This window comes from Chondrus crispus, genomic scaffold, assembly GCF_000350225.1.
Source record: "Chondrus crispus Stackhouse genomic scaffold, scaffold_604, whole genome shotgun sequence".
Lineage (NCBI taxonomy): Eukaryota > Rhodophyta > Florideophyceae > Gigartinales > Gigartinaceae > Chondrus > Chondrus crispus.
The window spans coordinates 1-20,949 of NW_005178599.1; the positions used below are offsets into that span (position 1 = coordinate 1).

Here is a 20,949-nt window from a genome sequence, read left to right on the forward strand (position 1 = left end):
CATTGCTGTATAAAATTTGCATACTTCTCGAAACACACTTGTCTTCATGACCCTGCTGCATATTTGCATCATTTCTGAACAAACGTATACGTGTCACTGCTGTACTTTTTGCATCCTGTGCAAATGCATTATTTACGTATTTTAATTAGTTCCAACTCTCCGTTGGCGTCGTGTGATCAGCCGCCGCTGATCACATGCCTGGGAGGGGTGCCGTACGACACTAGGTATCATTTCCCACCAAAATTTATAATCACAATTCATTACCCATACTGCTGTGTGTTTGCAGTGCACCGATCACTTGGAACTGGTCACTGATCACTGACCCACACACACACACACACACAAACACACACACACCTTCGGTCGACTATATCCTCTTTCCTTGTTCCAAATCTGAGCATCGTGCATCCCTTTTCCGTTTCCCTCATCATACACCCACTCTCCTTGTCAACCACCACAAACGACGGGCGCCGAGTAATATCCGACCGCCAGGGCTATTTTGGCGACCGCCTTTCTGAACTTTTATCTTTTGCAATTCCGTTCCTTTCTTCGCTCGCTGCACGAAAAGTCCTGCACTACGAGCGCCGCCGTCTCCAGAATCCAAAATATGGCAGCAGACGGTGACTACACGTTTAAGGAATTAGGAAAGACGTCAAGATTCGTCCTGCACTCGTATCAAGTGCTCGACCTTTGGAGACATGAACATCCCGGCAAGGAAATATCATGGAAAGACTACATGGCATGGGTGTTGTCTTCACATTTCTCCGCACAGACGACCCCACGGCCCATTCAAGTACTGCTTCAGTCTTTGTCTGGAAACGTCCTGCTGTATACTCATACGAAAGAGTCATGTACGGACATGCTGGATTCGCGATCTAATGCGAGATCGTTTCGCGTGTGTAAGAGCACATTTGCGACAAGAGGAACGGATGGACGTGTTCGTGCTCTTATCGAGCATGTCCTGACTTCACACCTTCCTATGAGAGTTATGGCGTTGATCTGCCCTTCATTCACGTTCATCGGAGAGAGCAAGACTCGTCGCAAGTCAAGTTTTTTCCCGACTACTGAAGCAACCCCCTTTCAACAGCTGCTACACGTCTCAGCCGTGGTCAAGCTCATGGCAATTGTCAATAACAGCAGGCCGAGTAAACGACGACGTCTGAACGCAACGCCGGATGAGGCTGTCAAAGTTCTCTCTGTACAAGGTCTAACCGACTTGCGTGACCCACTTCCGCAGAAGATTGGCTACATCATCGAGACTGTTGTCGGTGCTTGGAATTGCTTTGCAGAGTACCTCGGATTTCAAAGCTTGGAAAGGATGAGTGCACCCTACTTGAGATTGGTATCTCCCTTGGCGCAGTTTGAAGTGATTCCAACCCGAGAAGAAGGGTTTGCACCACTGTCTACGCTGGTCAAGTTTGTTGAAGACATGCCGGCAACAAACGATCGAACGAAGACCTTTACCGATGCCTTCGATCGGCCTGCAATCGTTGACAGCAACTTTCGCAAGTTTGTGGGAGACTTTTTTCAAGATTTGGAACGCGCGTTATTGTCAAGTGATCTCTACTCTGCTAAAGAAGTCAAGGAAATGTTCTTTCTGACCAAGTACGTTCGACGCAGGGACATCCTCCCCCCGAGATTCCGATCCTACTGTGCGGCATTGGTGAGACAGGTCAAATCCTATACGAGTGAAATCGCTTCCTCAGCGGCTCTTCCCGGTGATCCTTTTCCTCCTCCTTCGCCAGGTGCAACGACGAATCTGGCTTCTGCTTCTAGTCAGGTCGTATGTGCACGGCACGTTCTTCAAGTGGTGGGGGAGGCTGAATCCACTTCAACTGCGTCGGATGAAGCCTCTCTGGAAGCTTTGAATGAGGGAGAGGACGTGCACAACGAGCGGATCGTTTTCTCTGAGATGAGGAAAGCAGCCGTGAGGATGTACAACTGCGACTTTGAATCTTTCATTGAAGCGTACGATGCCCTGACCGAAGACGAAGAGCTGCATGGAAAAGTTCAGCTTGTCCTGACGGACCCTCCTTTCAATGTCCGAAGGGACAGGGGACGCAACCATGCTGATTACGATGAAATCCGGAAAGAACAGTATGAGTCTTTCGTTAACTGCGTCGACGAGATGCTTCGTCCAGGAGGGCATGCGCTGATATTCTGCTCCGCTCAGCAATTCACTATATGGAGAGAAGCATTCACCGCCCATCCTACGACGTCTGGAGACTCATCATCATCGTCTCAAGCAAGCCAGCCCACATTTTGGGTTGCGTCCACTCCGCTGTACTGCATATACCATCCATCTGTATGCAATGGGTTCCCTGGACGCGCGACGTTTGCGCTGTCCAACATGGCAGAAGTGGTCATCCATGTGATGAAGAAGGGTCCACCGTTCAAGGAAGGGAGGCTCATGGTGAACTACAAGTGTTTCAACTACGTTCCCTCCGAGTACCCTGCGACTCGCAATGTCATTAACAATGTCATGGGCCTCGTTCCGGGAGAACGGCACATGGTCAAGATCGGAGATACCTCTCGCATGCTAAGGCCAGAGCAGAAATGCGTGTCCCTTTTGAAAGAGCTCATCTGTCGTTTCTCCCAGGCAGGAGACATTGTTGTGGACCCGTTTGCCGGAACATTTTCAACGGCTATCGCATGTTTCAATCTGGACAAGGATAATGGAGCAAGGAGATTTATTGGTTGCGAAAAAGAAGCTGTGTGCTTCGAGCACGCCAAGAAGAAGGTCATTGAGAGCTACGCGGGGGCTATTGTGAACAAGCTGGTGGACGTAGGTCAGGTCATGACGGACGACGACATCCATGGTGCAGCTCTGTATGTGCACAACAGGAATGGAAATAGAAGAAGCAGGAATGGGAAGTGGGCACCTCCGTCGGGCCTACCTCCCTACCAGACTTTTCCAGATCACATTTTAGCCTATCTTTCAACGGCCTGGGAAAGCCCTGAGTTGATTCAGAAATGTCGCAATGTTCCGCTCAACGCTTGGAAACGCGAACTACAAGGTCGTTTTCATCAGACAGACGTCCACGCCCTCCGAGCGATAGAGGCAGTTCAATTCGGCGTAGCGTTGGCGCCCTCTTCTGTTCGGCATCCGAAGGCGGGACTCGGGCTTTTTGCTACAAGAACATTCGACGTTGACGACGACATCTGCCTCTACTACGGCACGTTGGTCTATCATGACCTTATTCGGTCTAAATCGAAGAACAAGCCATACGGAGAAGGGCTTATGGGAGTGGACCGCGAACGCTTCATGACCTATGCCATGCTGGTGCCAACGCAGGGACGAGTTTTTCAGAATGTGACGAACCTTATCGATGGACAAAAGGCCATTTCAATCGTCCCTTCCAGATTTTGCGTCGGGGCTTTCATCAACGACCACCGCTATCACCCAGATGATAAGGATCACAAAGATTTTGTTGACGGTCGTCTCGCCAATCCGAGAAACGTCAACGTTGCATATGATCTGTCGGTGTCAAAAGTGACCTCGACGTCTGCGTTGCAGAAACACACGCTGATGCGCGTCAAGGCATTGAGGCTTATCAATCCTGGAGAGGAACTGTTCGCCGACTACATTTGAGATATCTTCATAGAGTAGGCGACTGTTGGACTCCATTCACAATAAATTTTGTGACCGCATCTTCCTTGTCACGGAGAGGATAGAGGAGAGAGGAGAGAGGAGAGAGAAGAGAGAAGAGAGAAGAGAGGGAGGGACTAGTTTGCCTGTTGCGCCTTGAGTTATCTTCCTATTGAGAGTTTATTGAGTATAATGGGAGTTTTGCTTTTTAGCGTTTTGCTATTTAGCGTTGAAGGGATATGGATCGGTGGGGGTGGCTTTGGGTATGATGTACTGTATGTAAGCCGCACTGAGCGTGCGGTAAGTGGTTAAAAGTGGACATATAAAAGTATGGCAAAACGGTGCTGGTTCTCGAAAAGTAATGGCAATGCAGGCGGCAATGCTTCGCAATGGAAAACGGTGGTTTTATAATGTATAATGGCGGAGGGAGAACATACCTGACCTGAAACGGCAAATGATGTATACTGCAGAAGCGAATGGCCAAGGTAGGGCGCTGTCGGGTGCGACACACTCGTAAGGATGGGTATCGACGGCGGTGGTGAATGTCCGACGACGACGGGAATATTCTTACATACATTTCGCAACAAAATGCCGAAATATTCGCCTCTTCGTATTGTCACCGCCAAGTTTGGTGTACCGATTACCGATGAAGTCCGAGAATGGACCGCAGCCGCCAATTAATTTCGCTATGTGTATCGTTTCGAAAAAATAGGAGTTGAAATGGACTGTTTACAATGAAAATCCAGGATGTGTGACACCGAGTTCCATTAAATTTGTGATGTGTACTGCTATCCCAGAAATATGGTGTGCTGACGACCGAAAAAGACTATAATGTAAATTGTGTACAGTGATTCGCTTTCATGTTGTGAGGATTATGTTGACTCATTGCCATTGCATGAAATATGCGGACCTCCTGCCAATACGATTTGACATATCCACCACTTTTTCTTATATTCTTGATGTCATAACAATGAAAGTCCTTAATCTCTCTTCGTATTCTACCAAATGATATGAAGGATGTCATGTGTGCCACCATTTCCCAAATGTCGCAACATTAAATTGTCACCGCATCTTATGTCAAAAGGGAGACCGAAACCGAAATACATTTGAGATCTGTGACAAATCACGAGACCCATAGGCGAGCGAATGTCAATGAAACAGGTAGAGAACCTCAAATAGGCCTACATGTCGAGGAGAATATAAAAAATATATTATAGGAAGTTGGGAAAGGAAGACACCTCTGTGTGACGGTCGTATCCTGCCGAAAAGTACAGTACAGTACGGTACAGTGAACAGCACTGTATGATATTGTTCCGATGTGACATGGCCGTGACCCTTCTTACAGGTGGCTGTCCACTCACCTCCGTGGCAGGCTCCCACACTAATTTAGCCCGGGATCAACCTTGCAGCAGCACCACCAAAGCATTCAGCGTTAGGCATTTGGATCCGTCCCTAGCCTGGCGAGCGCAGGGCGTCCTAAAGGGCGTTACAGAAAGTTTCCTAGACCAGCAAGGAGACCAGCAATTTGTTATTAGAGATATGTAAAGGCAGAAACATGTAGCATTGCATTCCATACGTTTTGATCATTCTCTAACTGTAACGGCAGTATTTTTGCAGGTTATGCATCGACAGCAGGAGAGATAGTTCCATGCTCGACTATTGCGATAATTATGTAAACTTCACCCTCCGCCATTCTTCCTGCCCTAAATACAAGGTTCTCGTAGTCCCTGACCCCTCTCATTTCCTCTTCCCACTTCTTCCTCTCTACAAAGTTCTGTCTGTCGTCCGTTGCGCATCATGAATGGCCCTACAGTTGTATACAATGAGCAACTCGATCTCCCATTTTGCGTACGGTGCAAACACGCAGTCGAATTTGATAGTGTAGTGAAGCATATGAAGAGAAACCATTTAATTTCGCATGAAAGCAGCATTCAGATTGCTGGCGAGATTGGAGACGCCCGAAGCCTGTCTCCCATTGTTAATGCATCGGCTGCTGAGATGAGACACAAATACTTGGCAACGACTGTGGTTGAATATCGTTCCGGACCTGCCCTTCCGCCTCTGGAAGGGTTTCCCACGGCACTGTGTCACAAGTGCCCCGACTGCGGATATCTGGCACGGAAAGGCGCTTCCGTTCGTCGAAATTGTGCTGCGAGTAAAGCGTGCAAGGGACATTTATCTCGTCAGCTCGATGAGGTGAAAGGACAGGCCATCTTTGGCGGAAACAAGTGCAGATACTATCAAGTCGTAGAAAACGGCGGTGACCTCTTTTCCGATGTCCTCGCAGAATCCATGAGGAAACTGCAGGGAGCCACTCCAGCGAGTACTGCCATCAACGAGGCCGGGATTTCAGAGATGAGCGCATTACTTTCAGTTTTTCGCTTCGACACTCACTTAAAGCGTTGTGGGCTTAAACTTTCTGAAGCCAGCTCCCTGTGCAAGAGTACTGACAGCCGTATACGCACACTTTCACGCGAGGTGGTCACAGCGTACCACAAGCAGGCCTTCGACATAACCGAACAGAAGGTTTGGATCAAGTCACACACGTTTATGGAGTCGGACCTCAACATTGCTGTTAGTCGGAAAACTGTGGAGCACTATGACAACAGAATGGTCCAAGTACTGGAATTCGTCTTCAACTTGATGTCTTCCAGCAGGCAGTTGTATCAATATATACCTCCCGATGCCATTCGGAGTGCAGAATCTCTGCGAGCAGATTCCAATGCACCAATGGCATCCAAGTTGCGAAACTTCCATGATATCCTACAGAACCTCCTTTTTCGTCACAACGAAAGCAACGAACTAATCGCCTTGTTCATCTCATGCTACAGTGTCATTCTCGATCGCTCAAACGAGTACCGATTTGCGAACGCCAGCGAATTGACTCCCATTCTCGCAGCCGTGAAGCACTTTGCTCGCTGCCTAGTCGTGATGGAAATATATCTCTACAGCTCTAGCGACACTACCGAGTCTTGGGAGCGAGTCTTGAAACTGAATCACCCGCATGTGGATAATGGCCTTCAATATGTGCAGTACTGCATGAAAGTCTGTAATCGCATCAAGGTTGGGGAAGTACATAATATTCGCTTTCTAATCTGTCCGACGCATCCGAGATGCGCAATTATTGATGGAATCGAGCTTTCTTTATCGCAACTTGGATTGAAAATGAAGCAATTGCAGAAAATTTCATTGGGATTGATGCAAGAAAACTGCTCAATGGACTCAGGATTACAGATGCATTCTGGTCGTCCGTTCAAAACCTGGACGACACAATGACAGATCAAACTCCTGGCTACTGGTTTGGAATGCACAAGGCAAACCAACATCATCTTTTTCATTGGTCTCAGGCCTTACAAGGCAAACTGAAGCCCTTACTCCTGGAATCGGACACATCCCTGAACGAAGACAAAGCCAGAGCATATCTACAAGATTGCGAAAGTCTACAAGAACATATATATACGCTCTTGCAGGTATGCTCAGGAGCACCGGCAAGGGCATCCGAGTTGGGGATTTTGCGGGTTTGCAATACGGCAGTAGGACAGCGGAACATCTTCACTCAAGCAGGACTCGTGTTTACTGTCATTACGTATCACAAGGGTCGCAATGTGCACGATGGTGTCGGCCGTCCCATTGCGCGATATCCTGATGCTGTTACTGCAGGTATCTTGCTCATCTACTTAACAGTTATTCGCCCTGTCGAATATGCCCTCGTCGACCTCCTCGCGAAACCCAATGAGGTCCCAGAAGGTTCATCTGTCAGAAAATTTGACCACGTTCATGTGGACAGTGCCATATCACTAGGCGAGAGGCATCGTGACCACCTGTTCGCCAGCCGTGGAGAGCCTTTCGGAATTTCTCGATTGCGCTACTGCTTCGAAAAGGTAATGAAAAGTGCGGGAATCCCAATTGGAACCAGTCAATACCGGCAGTACCACAGTGGAGTAGTGAAAAACTTCCTCGCGCATAGCGAGGAGCACGAAACAAACTGCACGGCAATGCTTCACACCCAGGCAGGACATTCAGAGAATACCGCTCACCAGATATACGGTGTATCCCCCCTTGATATGAAGAAATTGACGGCTAGCCAGCTTGAGCGATTCCGTCAGGCCTCCAAAACGTGGCATGAAGTACTTGGGCTGTTTGACGGGGAGCCGTGTTCTTACGAGAACGCCTACGAGCAGCTGCAAATGACTGCTAGTGCACTGGATACTAATGAATCAGCAGGGACCCATCCGATCGATGTCACAAGTCACATTTCGCGTCTTGAAATGACTCTTCAAACTCGCGTTGAGGTCCTGCACAACGCCATTCTCCATATCTCCGACTCTTTACTTGGGAAAAGGCGACTAAATGAATGGGTTGGTACCGAGGGATACGCCGTTCTGCCCGAGAAGAGAATCTGTCAACCTCCTTCGCTGCTGAAGCAATTGCAGATTTTTCTCAATAAAAGTGACGCGCATTTCAAGTCCCAGGAACAAGAAAAGGCAGTCGTGCATTGTGTAGCACCAAAGAGCGACGCCTTGGTCGTCCTGCCAACTGGTGCCGGGAAGTCGTTGACTTTCATGCTTCCCGCTTTCACTCACAAGACAAAGGTGATGGTTGTAGTCGTTCCACTTGTGGCTCTGCAGCTTGACCTTATCAAACGCTGCGAAGATGCAGGTATCCAAGCCTGTCAGTGGAATGCGCGGGATGTAGCCGGGGCACGTATTGTTGTCGCCAGCGCCGAGCATCTGTCTTCACCAGACTATCAATGTTTCCTTAGGGAACTAAAGGTTATGAATAAGCTGCATGCAATATTCGTGGACGAGTGCCATCTGGTTTTATTATGGCACAGTTTCAGAGAAGCCATGAAGTACTTGCGCGGTTTCATTCGTCCAGAACTCGTCAATGTGCCAGTTATCGCTCTAACGGCAACAGCCCCACCGTCCATTGAACAACAAATTACTTCCGCATGTGGATTGTCAGACTTCATCACTGTGCGTCAGAAAACGTCGAGACGGAACATCAGGTATGAAGTTTACAACGTGAAGAGGCAAAATCTCAATCGTAAGGTGGACGAAATGCTTGACTATTTGCGTAACGTTTCCGGTACATCTCCCTCCAGAGCCATCACTTACGTGCAAACAAAAGATGAATGTGACTCGCTCTGTATGATGTTACAAACCCTGAACCCGGACATGCTTTGCTTCAAATATCATGCAGGTATGGAAAAGGATGACAGAAATGCAATGCAATCCGGCTGGGAAGATGAATCTGATGGACTTCCGCACGTCATGGTTGCAACGAAAGCATTTGGATGCGGCATTGACATCTCCACTGTTCGGATTGTCGTACATGCTGGTCTTCCAAGCACGCTCACTGAGTACGTGCAAGAAAGCGGACGTGCCGGTCGTGACGGCCAACCTGCCAAAAGTACTGTGCTTAATATTATCGATCAGTTCAATCATTCAGTTGAACCGCAATTGTCCGGTTTCGGTCCTGTACATGGGCTTACAGAAGCAGCTGGTGAGTGTCGTCGGTGGCTGGTGGACCTGTTCATGGACGGGTGTTCTGATCACCGACCTTGTCAAGAACGTGGGATGGAGGCTTGTGATATTTGTTCTTCCGAAGGAAGTGGAATACGTTTACGTAGACGTGCTTCCGAATTCCAAAACGAGGACACCTGCAGGAAAGAAGTTCAGATTCAACCTACAAGGAAGCGCGTGAACGCTCCAAAGAGGACAGAATCTCCGCAAACACCATCGAAAATTGCGCATACTCCATCGGACACGGTTACGCCTTCTCGACGCCCTACTCCATCGGACACGGTTACGCCTCCTCGACGCCCTGGTAAGGACTCGCGAATGAAGGCGTGGAGCAGTTGCGCCTCTGAGACCTCGGCCAGTGCAAAAGACATATGCACTGGGTATTCTCCTCGCCTGACCAAGTTCTTTTGTCCTGTATGTAGTGTGAAGAAATCGTCTCTCGTGGAACACAAACCCAATGCCGATGAAAGGTATTGGGCATGCTACAACCGTCGTTGTTTACGATGCGGCCAGGAAGGACATGGCGTGAAACAATGTACGATGTTTCGGGGTATTGTAGGGGCATGTCGCTGTTGTGGTGTCCGCTTCTGTTTAGGGTCTATTGTGCACCCAGCGAAAACCTTTGGTCAGAACAACTGTCCTATCAAGAAGATTATTTCTATGGCTCTTCTAGTTTGGAATGATACAAACATGAGACAAGAGCTTCGTGATGCATTCCAGCATCTCTCTTCTGTGAGGACGGTAGAAGAATTTGAAAAATGGATCCGTGGTAACGAGAACGACTCAGAAGCAGATAAATTTGCAGAAATCGAGGACCCCGGTCTATTCAGGGTCGCTCCATGGCTATTTCAGAATGTTCTAGGAATACGCATGTAGTTTTGGATGATTAATATTCAAGAGTGTTCTAGGAATAGTCACACAGCTTTGAATGATTACGTAAAGTGTAGAATTTCTCATTGGCATTTCTCGGCGTTGGACAGAAGACAGGAGGGCCGGGTATGCGATAGCTGTGCTATGAGTATCGATGTACAAGCAGATGTAACGAGCAATGATAGAGCAATGATCAACAGAATGGTATGGTCTTTGCTAGAAGATGAGATCAGTGGACTACCAAAAACAAGTAAACGCGCTTGCAAAGAGCCGTCGATTATATATGTTTTCATGAAGTTTTTATCTTCACTTCTGCAGATTTGCTTTCTTTGTTACAGGGGGGTCGCCATATAGTGCCATCTTTGTTAGTGTCAGCTCAAACCCCTAATCCCCCATTGAACACGAGCCTAAATCAATGCCATAAAATCACATGCTTAATGCAATTGAACATTCCACTTCACTCCGACCCATATTTCCAACAATATGGAACACACCATACTACCGTGACTACCACACACTATGAGACTCCCACTCCCCCCTAACTTTCAAAACCCATGCGAAGAGGCCATCCCACAAAATCATATAGAAAATAGGCACAGCACTACAGGAGAGTACCTTCCCCCTCTCCGATCGCGACACCGAGCACCGCACTCCTCGTCGCTAACTCTGAGCTAATGAAGAAGTTCAATAAACTTCGAAACGTTCCCAACTGCACGCTAGTACTAGCCACCAATAGCAGCCAACCCCTATAACCTATATTCCCCCTAACCCCGCAGGTATACCCCGACCCGGTGTCCCAAGTGAGCACAGCCAATGGACGGGTGTCGTGGATGAAAGGAACGATTGCATGAAAGTCACAGTGTCAGGGCGAAGGCGTAGATGTGCGAGGTGATAGTTGTACGAATTCTGTAGCCAATGGACGGGTGTCCCAAGAGAGAATGGCCAATGGATGGGTGTCTCCAGAGGGAATGGCCAATGGATGGGTGTCTTAGATGGAAAGCAGCAGTCAAAAGAGAGAGAGCCAGTGAGTACAGTTTTAAGGCGGGAAAAAGGGCATTCAAACCTGAAAGGCGGGAAGAGTGGGATTCAAAGTAGCCAACAGGTGAGTGCCATGTCAAGAATGATCATAACGAGGGCTGCGACACGGATGAAACCAGCGATGAAACCTTCCATCCGACCAATAGGCCTTCCGTCCGAGATTCGGGACTTCCATCCGCCACGGAGCGTGGGGAGTGTTTTGGCCCGTGCTTTGATATAATTTTTGCAGATATTTTATGGAGCCAGTAGGCCCTCCATCCCAGGAAGGCTCTGTCAATGGACGTGACTCTGCATTTGGGCACCTTACAAGTGCTTGCGGTGGTTGATTGTACGTTATTGCTGTAGAAAGTACGCCTCTGCATGATATTGTACGTTGCATATTGTGAAAACATTTGTGATGGTTTTAGTGGGGTTGGTATCATCTTGCTGCAGTTCATGCATTTCTTACTATACTTGAGAGTGTTTTACACGTATCAAGGGGCATCATGGAAGGTCTTTCTTTGCGGCCTTTTACACTACTGCAGCTTTGGTAGGGATACATCTTCCCAGTTGAGATCAGGTTACAATGTGTTTGGTTCGCACGTTTATGTGTAGCCATAGCAGTTTGTCATCCGGAAAATGTGTATCTAAATCCTCCAAGTTCATGCTGTACATGTAATCCCCATGTTACGTCAGGGTACTGGTATGTACCGTGTGAACATTTTCCCTTCCTTTAACCCGTACACGTATGTTGAACAAACATGATACACCTTTTACATAAATGGGGGATCTTATTTGTTCATACAAGACAATTTGTGGTAAAGTTCTATAATTGTAACTACACTCTTCCACCGTAACATCGTCAAGTTAAAAGAAGTGAAATTGTTGTGATTCTTACATTTAGTATGATAATTTAATACATTCACTCATATCAGCTGGTATGTGTGGGATAGTTCTGTTTTTTTAATTCCTGCATGGACCAGTCCTTCGAATAATACGCAAGGGCATAGGCATATTGGCGCCACAATAGGATTTGTATTCTGTTTGCAGTGCGCCTAGTTTATGCCAACTAGTTTTTTTAATTTTTTAATTGTCCGTTGAGGGCGGTGGCTTATCCCTTAATAATAAATTTTAAAGCATCAGCAGTACGCAGTACGACTGCACAACCGCGTTCAGTAAATGAATGAACATGACGTAGTAATCATGTTTCTATAATGCGGGATGACGTGTAATGTTCGAATTGGTGATGAAAATATATGTCCTTAATGAAAATCGTACAGCCTTTGTTCGTGTAATATTTTGAAAAAATATTTCATATATACTATTATAATGTTGCCATTTTTTTATTATTCCAAAACTTTCTCTAGTAGCAATGACGTCATGCTCTACAGAGCACAACGTCGTCATCTTGTTTCCAGGCGGCGGGTGACGTGTTGGATTCAAATTGATTATGAAAATATACGGTACGTCCCAAATCACATGCGTACAGTTTTTGTGGGCTGAAAGACGGTGTGCGTCCCCCTCTCCCCCCCCCGCGCCGTAAAGTAGATGTATGCTGTAAAAATTGGCGACATACAATTGAAATCTGCAACATTTATTGACGTTTTTAATATTATTATAAAGGTGACCGACGCCGTCGCTGGTGTCCGACGCCTCTCCCACGAAAACGCAAAATTCGCGCCCCACCCCGTGACGCCCGTTGCGTCGTGAGCCTATGACTCGCGCTCGTGCTGTCAACACGTGCGCGTCACACCGCACGACTCCGCGTCCACAGCCGGCCCCTCCCAGCGCTGTAGAGTCGCGCCCCACCCCGTGACGCCCGCTGCATCGTGAGTCTATGGCCCAGCCGACCGCTGCGGCGAGCTCCTCTTGTATTGCCTCCCCATATACCCGCTCCTGGTGCTGCGCGGTGACCGGCAAATACTCTACCGGGATGCTGTGATCCTTGACAGCGTAAGTTTCATATGAAGTGTCCGAGGCTGGAGATTGCTCTTCCGGGGAACCATATGGAGGCTGGTACTGTGCTTCCCAATGCGCGGGAGGCTGGTGCTGCGCTATGCCATACGCAGTCTGCTCCACTGTCGCGCATTGCTCCTCCTTAATGACGTAGTGTACACGCCCAGCAGCCTGCGAGACTCGGGCCGGCTGCTCCTGAAGCGCCGGTGTGTTTTGATTCGGTTGTTGGTCGTTTCCATGGTGAACAAAGCGGCCAGGCTGTTTCGTATTGTTGGCAACTGGCACATCTTGTCGGTGTTGTTGCAGCGCAACAGCCTTCTTGAACGTCTTTTTCTGCGCAACTGCCTTGCGTTCATTCGATTTGACCTTGGCGTTGGGCCCCTTCTTCCCGCGCTTCTTGGAAATACCCCCTTCGAGGGCGGCGCGGATGTTTTTGGAGCGGCGCAAGCCGCACGCGTTGCAAAGCGTTGCAACGCCGCCCGATCGGCTACGGCGGACGGCGGTGATGATGGTTTTGCACCTGGCACAAGTCCAAGGGGTTCCATCAGGTAGAACGCGAATGATGCCTTTGGGCTTGCGCTTGGAGCGGCCCTTGCAAGCAGGTGGGGGGGTAAGAGGTTTGGGAGCGGGAGGAGTGAAGCGAGCAACGGAAGCGTCGAGGGAGTTTGGGGGAGGCTCTGTAGGGCAACCGATAGGGAAGAACGGTGTTTGGGGGGAGCCGGTGGGAAACATGTTGGAGAGTTGGTGGTATCGTAGAACGAAAAAAAAAAGGAGTCAAGATGAGATGATGAGCGTCGGGATGAGGGGTGAGGAGGGGAGAGGAACGAAAGCTAGTACGGCGGGGTTGGCTGTTTATAAAGAGCGGGGCTATGGACGACGGTGTGGGTGGGGGAAAGGGGTTCGCTAAGGCGCAGAGCGGTTCGTTGCCATATGATTCACTCGGTTGGGGGGATGAGGGGGGCGAGCGAGGGACTGTTCCTCGTGAGAGGCAGATTGTATGAGCACGGGCCAGTTCTGCATACACCTTCCCAGAGCCGCGCCGTTCCACCTTCACCGCTTGCCTACCGCTTTACCTTCAAACTCCCGCGCGTGTCCGCTTCATTGTACACATTCGCCTATCCGTGCGTGACCCTCCAGTTGACTGCGGATGGTGGTCGCGCCTCGCGCGTTTCTGCACTACACCCATTGCCTCGTTGTCCCCGTGCAGTCGGGGAGCAAGCGGGGAATGCTCTCCGGGCCACAGCCGCCTGCTTTCCGATTTCTACGTGCCCGCTGGAGCTCGCCGCCGAGCTCGCCGTGATGCAGGTCAGGGATGCTTTCAGGTCGCCATCGATTTGTTGCTATCAATTTTGGAGAGCAGGGGCAGCTCGGATGCACGTCGGAGCAACGTGCCGTTCGGGGGCAGCTTGAGAGGGGCGCAGTGGGGATTGTAGAGATGGACGTGGACGGCGGGCCATTAATGAGCGTGAGCAAGGGCAACTCTTCCCGCTAATTACGGGTGTTGCATGCCGGCGGTATTCGCAAAGCCATCCTCCTCGCGCTCTCCCCTACAACTATATTCAGAATCCCTGCCACATTCGCAAAAACAGACACGTTTCTACCCTCGTACAAAACTATTGAAGCGGTAGCATCCGGTCAGTGGATCTGTGATGGTCCGACCAGACTTGCCGCCGTGTCCCAGGAGGGAATGGCCAATGGATGGGTGCCTCCAGAGGGAATGGCCAATGGATGGGTGTCTTAGATGGAAAGCAGCAGTCAAAAGAGAGAGAGCCAGTGAGTACAGTTTTAAGGCGGGAAAAAGGGCATTCAAACCTGAAAGGCAGGAAGAGTGGAATTCAAAGTAGCCAACAGGTGAGTGCCATGTCAAGAATGATCATAACGAGGGCTGCGACACGGATGAAACCAGCGATGAAACCTTCCATCCGACCAATAGGCCTTCCGTCCGAGATTCGGGACTTCCATCCGCCGCGGAGCGTGGGGAGTGTTTTGGCCCGTGCTTTGATATAATTTTTGCAGATATTTTATGGAGCCAGTAGGCCTTCCATCCCAGGAATCTTCAATGGCGATGCCAATTTCGACGCCTAACCTCCCATCCGTCCAACCCATGGGTATAGGAAATATCCCCTAATCCCCTAATCCCACCGAATCCCCTACTCCTCTAAATCTCCGAATCCCACCGAATCTCCTAATCCTCTGAATCAACTGGCAACCAGCTGTACAACAATTTAACAAAAAACGGTACTCTACGTCAGCGTTGCCTAATGCCCACGCATTTTTTATTTCTACTGCGCCCCCCTCCCCCCTCCGTACAGTACTCTACCGTGGTCGTACTTCCTTTTAAACTTCTATCCTTCTATACTTTTACACTTCTGAGCTTCTCTGCTGTTAAAATTCTATTCTTCCATACTTCCCTGTTCTAAACTTCTATACTACTATCCCGCTCTGCTTTTAAACTTCTGCTTCTATACTTCTACACCGCTCTGCTTTTAAACTTCTATACTTCCATAATTCTCTGCATTCAAACGCCTCTGCCTCTGTGCTTCTATACTTCTCTGCTTTTAAACTTCTCTGCTTTTCTGTGTCGAAACTTCTCTGCTTCTAAACTTCTATACTTCCATTCTTCTAAACTTCCATACTTCTCTGCTTTTAAACTTCTCTGCTTCTATACTTCTACACTTTTCTGCTTTCAAGCTTCTCTGCTTCTCTGCTTCTAAACTTCTATACTTTTATACTTCTTATTCTTCTATACTATCATACTCTTATACTTCTAAACTTCCATTCTTCTATACTTCTCTGCTTTCGTACTTCTATACTGCTCTGCTTTTAAACTTGTATACTTCTTAGTTATGGGTTTCACGGGATTCGCGGGATTCGCCCTAATCCCTGCTAATCCCACGATGGGCTAATCCCACTTTTCTGCTAATCGCATTTGTTTGAAATTACATTAATTTAAAAAATTGCAAATTCCATTTGAATATTTCAAATTACACTAATGTTTTCCAAATGTTTTTTTTTATAAAAATGGGGCTCCGGGTGAATTAGTATTACTTTTGCGTAACAGGACTATTGCTGCTAATTGTAATATTCTTTAGTACTTGGTGATGTGCTAATTGCTTTTTCCATTCCCACAGTACTTCATCGTAATTTGTAATGTCGTTTGGGTATAGGGAATATGCCTTACTCTATATTATAAAAGGGAATATCTCCTAATTATCTGTGAAAACTTGGTTCTACCCTGTGCGTATATTACTTTTCCACTTCTGCCCAAAGACTGGGCCTCGGCTTGCATCGCGTGGTTATCCGGTAACATCCATTGCCATTTGTGTAGCAAATGCATCATGACGCATACTGTCTGGGCAAATCCAGGACAACGACAGATTCAGTTTCGATCCTGCTGCGATTCCACACGGAAGCATCACGAAAATGCGAATTCCACTGCTATCTAATTGCACGAGGCATTTCTGGAAGGAACGGCATCCAGATGCCTGCATATCGTTGATGCGCGTTGTGTCTGGATTCAAATCTGTTACGTCCGAGGGGTACCCCAACATCGTCCCCACTAGCGTCTTTTGAGTTTGGCCCTTCAGAAACTTGTGCGTATAATACTGCGTGATTCTGTCTTCCATCTGTATGCCACGGTGGTATTTGAGTGTGAAGTTGTTGTTCTCAATCTCCTCCATGATTTTCTCTCTTGTAAGATATCTGCGTGTTCGTCGCTGTGCATCCTTCCGTAGCTGTGCTTTCAGCTGTATGTGGTTGATCAGATCTGGCCCACGATGGACTGGAGAGGTAATCAAAGCACAGGCTTCTTCATCCTGGACGTGGTGAGGGAGGATCTCTGCACAGAACACAAAACTTGGAACACTATTCACGTCATCGGGTGCCATTTGGTTCAAAAAGCACATGGGCACGCCTCTGTCTTCGGCGTACCTAGCGCAGGCGATGTTTGCCGCCTTTTCCATCGACGAAATCAGTACGGACGCCCTTTTGGTGCGCACCCGAGGCGACACAGATATCCCCATGGGTTCTTGTGCATCAACGTTCAACTCGTGATAGTCAACGTATTCTTCTTCTTCCACGGCCTGAGGAAATGTTTGGTTCACCAGGTTATAGATACGCTTCAAATCATTCATCTCCTCTGATTGTATCTGCTCTTCAGCCTCCACGTACGACAGTATCTTCGGCTTTGAGATGCGAGATAAGCATATGTGATAATCCGAATCGTTGATCATGCCATTCGAAATTGGGAAACGTACCGTGAGGGTGCAGCTTCCCCGCCACCCTGCCAGACTCGCCATTCTCGCAATAGCTTTTGGGAGCATCGTCATGTTTCCCGTTGGCAAGAACTGCGTCCGCCCTCTCTCCATCGCTCCGCTCAGCAAAAGACTGTTCAGGTCATGACCGATGTATCTCGTTACGTCTGATATATGCACAAACACATAATCTTGTTCACAATCTGCGTGCCTCCTGCCTACGCTTTCTCCCTCCCTTTCAAATTTCCCAATCGATACGGCGACGTTTCTGTCGTTTCTGTCCGCATGGTGGATAGAGTACGCCATGTGGTGACTGAATGTATGTCGCCATTCCGCGTCTTCGTCTGCTCTCCCATCCTCTTCAAAAAACATGGTTTCGGCGTACTCGACTTGTTGCGTACTGGCTTCACTTTCTAGGCACAACGCCCCCGCCATGAGTACTTTTTCGTCAAACGTATCCCGGATCCCCAGCTCCTTGCAAATGCTTGCGGCAAACTGCCGAGTTATATCCAAGTTCATCAAAGACATACTCAGCCTCTTGCGATCTACCTCCTGAAAATGTTTCGTTGCTTCCAAGGTACTCAACAAATCTGAATCGTATGTTATCATGCCGCGGGCATCATGCGCGCTGAAGCTGCAGTTCTGGAGGCATGTGATGGTCTCCATATACGTGTCATACGCTACATTCGAACTGAATATCTCTATATCTCCAGAGTATACCGATTGCGCCAAGGTATACCACGCCACAGCCGGTTGCGTAGGGGTAGTGGCGCTGTCTGCATTCAACGCCTCGTTAGCCTTGTAAAACATTTCATACGGGTTCAGATACGGATTTGGATCGACTTGGGTCACTCTGGCGTCGCAGTTCAGCACTATAGCAGCAGCGAAGAGGACGGATGGCGCAGTGGCTCTTCCTGAGAACAGACGTGACGCCACGCGATTCAACGTCACAGCTCCATCCTCCATGAATGTATGATTTGATATGCGCACACCGCTTGCTAGACACAATCCATTCTTTTCAATTCCTTCAATAGTCCTTTCCTGCACTCCAAGCTTACTTCTTCCCTTTCTCCAGATTACGTGTAAAATTTTGATTTGCTCAAGGCTAGCTCTAGTCCCGAACCATCCCTTCACTTCAAGTATGTCGTTCCCATCTTCAGTCGAACACCAAACTTGTCCAACTCTGGCATACCTCCCTTGCACACCTAGTGACATCTGTACTTCGAGGATTGCTGTAAATAACACAATATCTCCGACATTAAGACGTGATGAAGGCATTCTCTCACAGATATATCGTCCTTCTATACAAAAACAACGAGTAAACGTGCGCAAGTGGTAGCTCTCTCTCTCTCTCTCTAAATCTCTCTCTCCACCTCAGAATCGTGTCCTCATGTAAGTTCTACTAAGCTCTACTTATGAAGATATCAAAAAAAGCTATTCTACTCCAAGTCAATGACGCGCCCATCTAAAACTTGTGCCGTATGGAATGCGGTTCATCGCTCAAACGCCAAAACCGCCCAATGAAGAAAATTGCACACATTGAAAATACGCAACCGCTCCTATCGTCATGCTCCTATTGTAATGTTTTCCCCAAACGTAATAATAACCGCCTTTTCCCATTGCTCTTTTAAATATCTTCCTCTTTCAGGCAACATGCCATTCATGGCTCTTACAACAATTTAACAAATTGTTATTTTAAGTATCATCCTCTTTCAGGTAACATGCCATTCATAGCTTTTACCTTCTTTTCGGCGGCTGGCAACCAGCTGTACAACAATTTAACAAAAAACGGTACTCTAGGTCAGCGTTGCTAATGCCCACGCAGTTTTTATTATTTATATGAAATATCCCCCTCTTGGCCCCAAGAAAGTACATAGGTTGAAGTAAACTGATCAGAATGTTCTTTCCCATGTTGCCCACTACCTAGGGCGGGAAAATTGCGCGACACAACTATCTACACTCCTACAACCAGGCTCATTCAGCATGCAGTCGAGAGCCTGCCTTTAAATCCCCATGTAGACGCTCTTGAACCCCTTCTTTTCTGCTGTCCCTGACTTCCCAAATAGAAAATATCTTTTACAGGACACCCTCACCGGCAAGGCGCGAGGTTTACTCTCCGCTGCGCGCAGGGTCTACTTTTACAACAAGTACTACCAACTTTTCAAGGCATTCCTACTTCGACCCTAGTCAGATTTCTTCTCCTCATACTCATCTAAATCTGGTGTTACCTCCTGTTCCTGGGTATCAGGGATTGGCAATTGGACAGGATTCCCACGTGAAGGCCCAACAGCAGCTTTCGCGGTCGAGCTACCCTCTTTGAGAATTTGCACTGGCTGAGTAGCAGGTACTCCCTCCTTCATTACAACATCATCCCCTTCCCCATCGGCTTCCACATCATCCACATAACCGTCATCCCCATCCACATCCCCTTCGCTGACAACCTCGCCGGTTGCATCATCCTCACCTTCATTTACGTCCTCGTCCGTATCGTCGTCCAGGTTGGTCTTCATAATGGGATCAAACTTTTGGAGCATATGAACACCATCCTCTAAGCGATGGCTCATTGGCACGAAATACAGGTGATATCGAAGGCAGCTCCCGTCCCCTGCTGAATCTCCATATCCGGCACCAGCATGAAACATGTCCCCACGACCGACGAAGATAGAGTACGGGGGTATCCTGAGGATTCCTGCCACACTCCCTTTCGACATAGCGCGAATACCTCGTTCTGGGGCCATCGATACCGTCTTATGCGAAAACGGACAAACCCAGACCGGCACTTCTAAACTGCCTGTGGTAATAGTAAAGTAACCGGGGTTTCTCTTGCCACGAACGGTGTCCGTTCTGCTCATAGAAGGAAAATCCGTATGCAGTGCCTGGCGCTTGCACCCTTTCGCCGTCAGCAACCACCGCCCACCGGTCTTCGGAATATACATCTCCTCGCTACCGCTCTTATTTTTCCATACCACCAACGCCGCCAGCGCTTGCGAAATACGGATGTCCAAAAGCGCCCTCAGCCGAGCAGTCAGCACCGTGCTTGCGTTTTGCTCTAGATGAGTAGTCACCCCGAAATTGGTAGTGGTGTAGCGAGCAATCCCTTTCTCACCCTTCACAGCATCGACATCGAAACCCTCATTCACAATCCAATTCCACACCGTGCGATTGTCGGGATCCCTCAGAGCCTGAGCGCCAGGAAAAGAGGCCTGCACTTCAGCCCGAAGACGTGAAAAAACATGCCGGTCCCCATCCATCTGCGGTATTGTCACCGACCCCACCTTCTCCGGGTTGCGTCCATCATCCAGAAAGTTGCTCAGAACGCAGTACCCCTGAGATTCAAGCTCTCCTCGTTTCTCAGCGAAATATGCGAGAGCAGCGTAGTCATTTGCAATGGCAGACGCCCAAGGAAGCAGGTTCTTGGGGACTTCAGTAAAGCGTTCATCGCCATCGGGAACGACCTCTTCTTGTGGATGATCGACGAGGTAGTTCAGCGCTGCACGCCAGAAGACCAAGTGGTGATTATCTCGAAGCACATCGGCTGCACTGTTAAAAAACACGTTCGCCCGGTGTTCATGCGGAACGAGTATCGTCTCCAAAAACGGCATAGCATGACCAATAGGGTTCTTCTTTGGCCATTGACTAGGGAATAGAAAAGCAAACCGGCACCATTGCGGATGCTCTAAACCTTCGTATGGAACCGGGTCGTCATACCCTATCGGCAGTACAGCTGCAACTTCATCTT

The 20,949-nt window shown here is 48.4% G+C and overlaps 3 protein-coding genes; 2 read left to right on the forward strand and 1 right to left on the reverse strand.

Moving 5' to 3' along the window:
- The first annotated feature begins 607 nt into the window (after nucleotides 1-607).
- Nucleotides 608-3,592, forward strand: CHC_T00009323001 (adenine specific DNA methyltransferase). The gene has a single exon (XM_005710661.1). The coding sequence runs from the start codon at nucleotides 608-610 to the stop codon at nucleotides 3,590-3,592; it is 2,985 nt and encodes a 994-aa protein (XP_005710718.1).
- A 1,890-nt stretch (nucleotides 3,593-5,482) lies between these two features.
- CHC_T00010278001 (ATP dependant DNA helicase RecQ) lies at nucleotides 5,483-9,295 on the forward strand. XM_005710662.1 is given in 3 exon segments: nucleotides 5,483-6,865; nucleotides 6,895-9,069; nucleotides 9,086-9,295. The coding sequence occupies 2 exon segments, from the start codon at nucleotides 6,895-6,897 to the stop codon at nucleotides 9,293-9,295; spliced, it is 2,385 nt and encodes a 794-aa protein (XP_005710719.1). The 5' UTR covers nucleotides 5,483-6,865.
- Nucleotides 9,296-16,253: 6,958 nt separating this feature from the next.
- On the reverse strand, nucleotides 16,254-18,488 carry CHC_T00008481001 (VacB/RNB family exoribonuclease). Its single transcript, XM_005710663.1, has one exon. The coding sequence runs from the start codon at nucleotides 18,486-18,488 to the stop codon at nucleotides 16,254-16,256; it is 2,235 nt and encodes a 744-aa protein (XP_005710720.1).
- Between the last annotated feature and the right edge of the window lie 2,461 nt (nucleotides 18,489-20,949).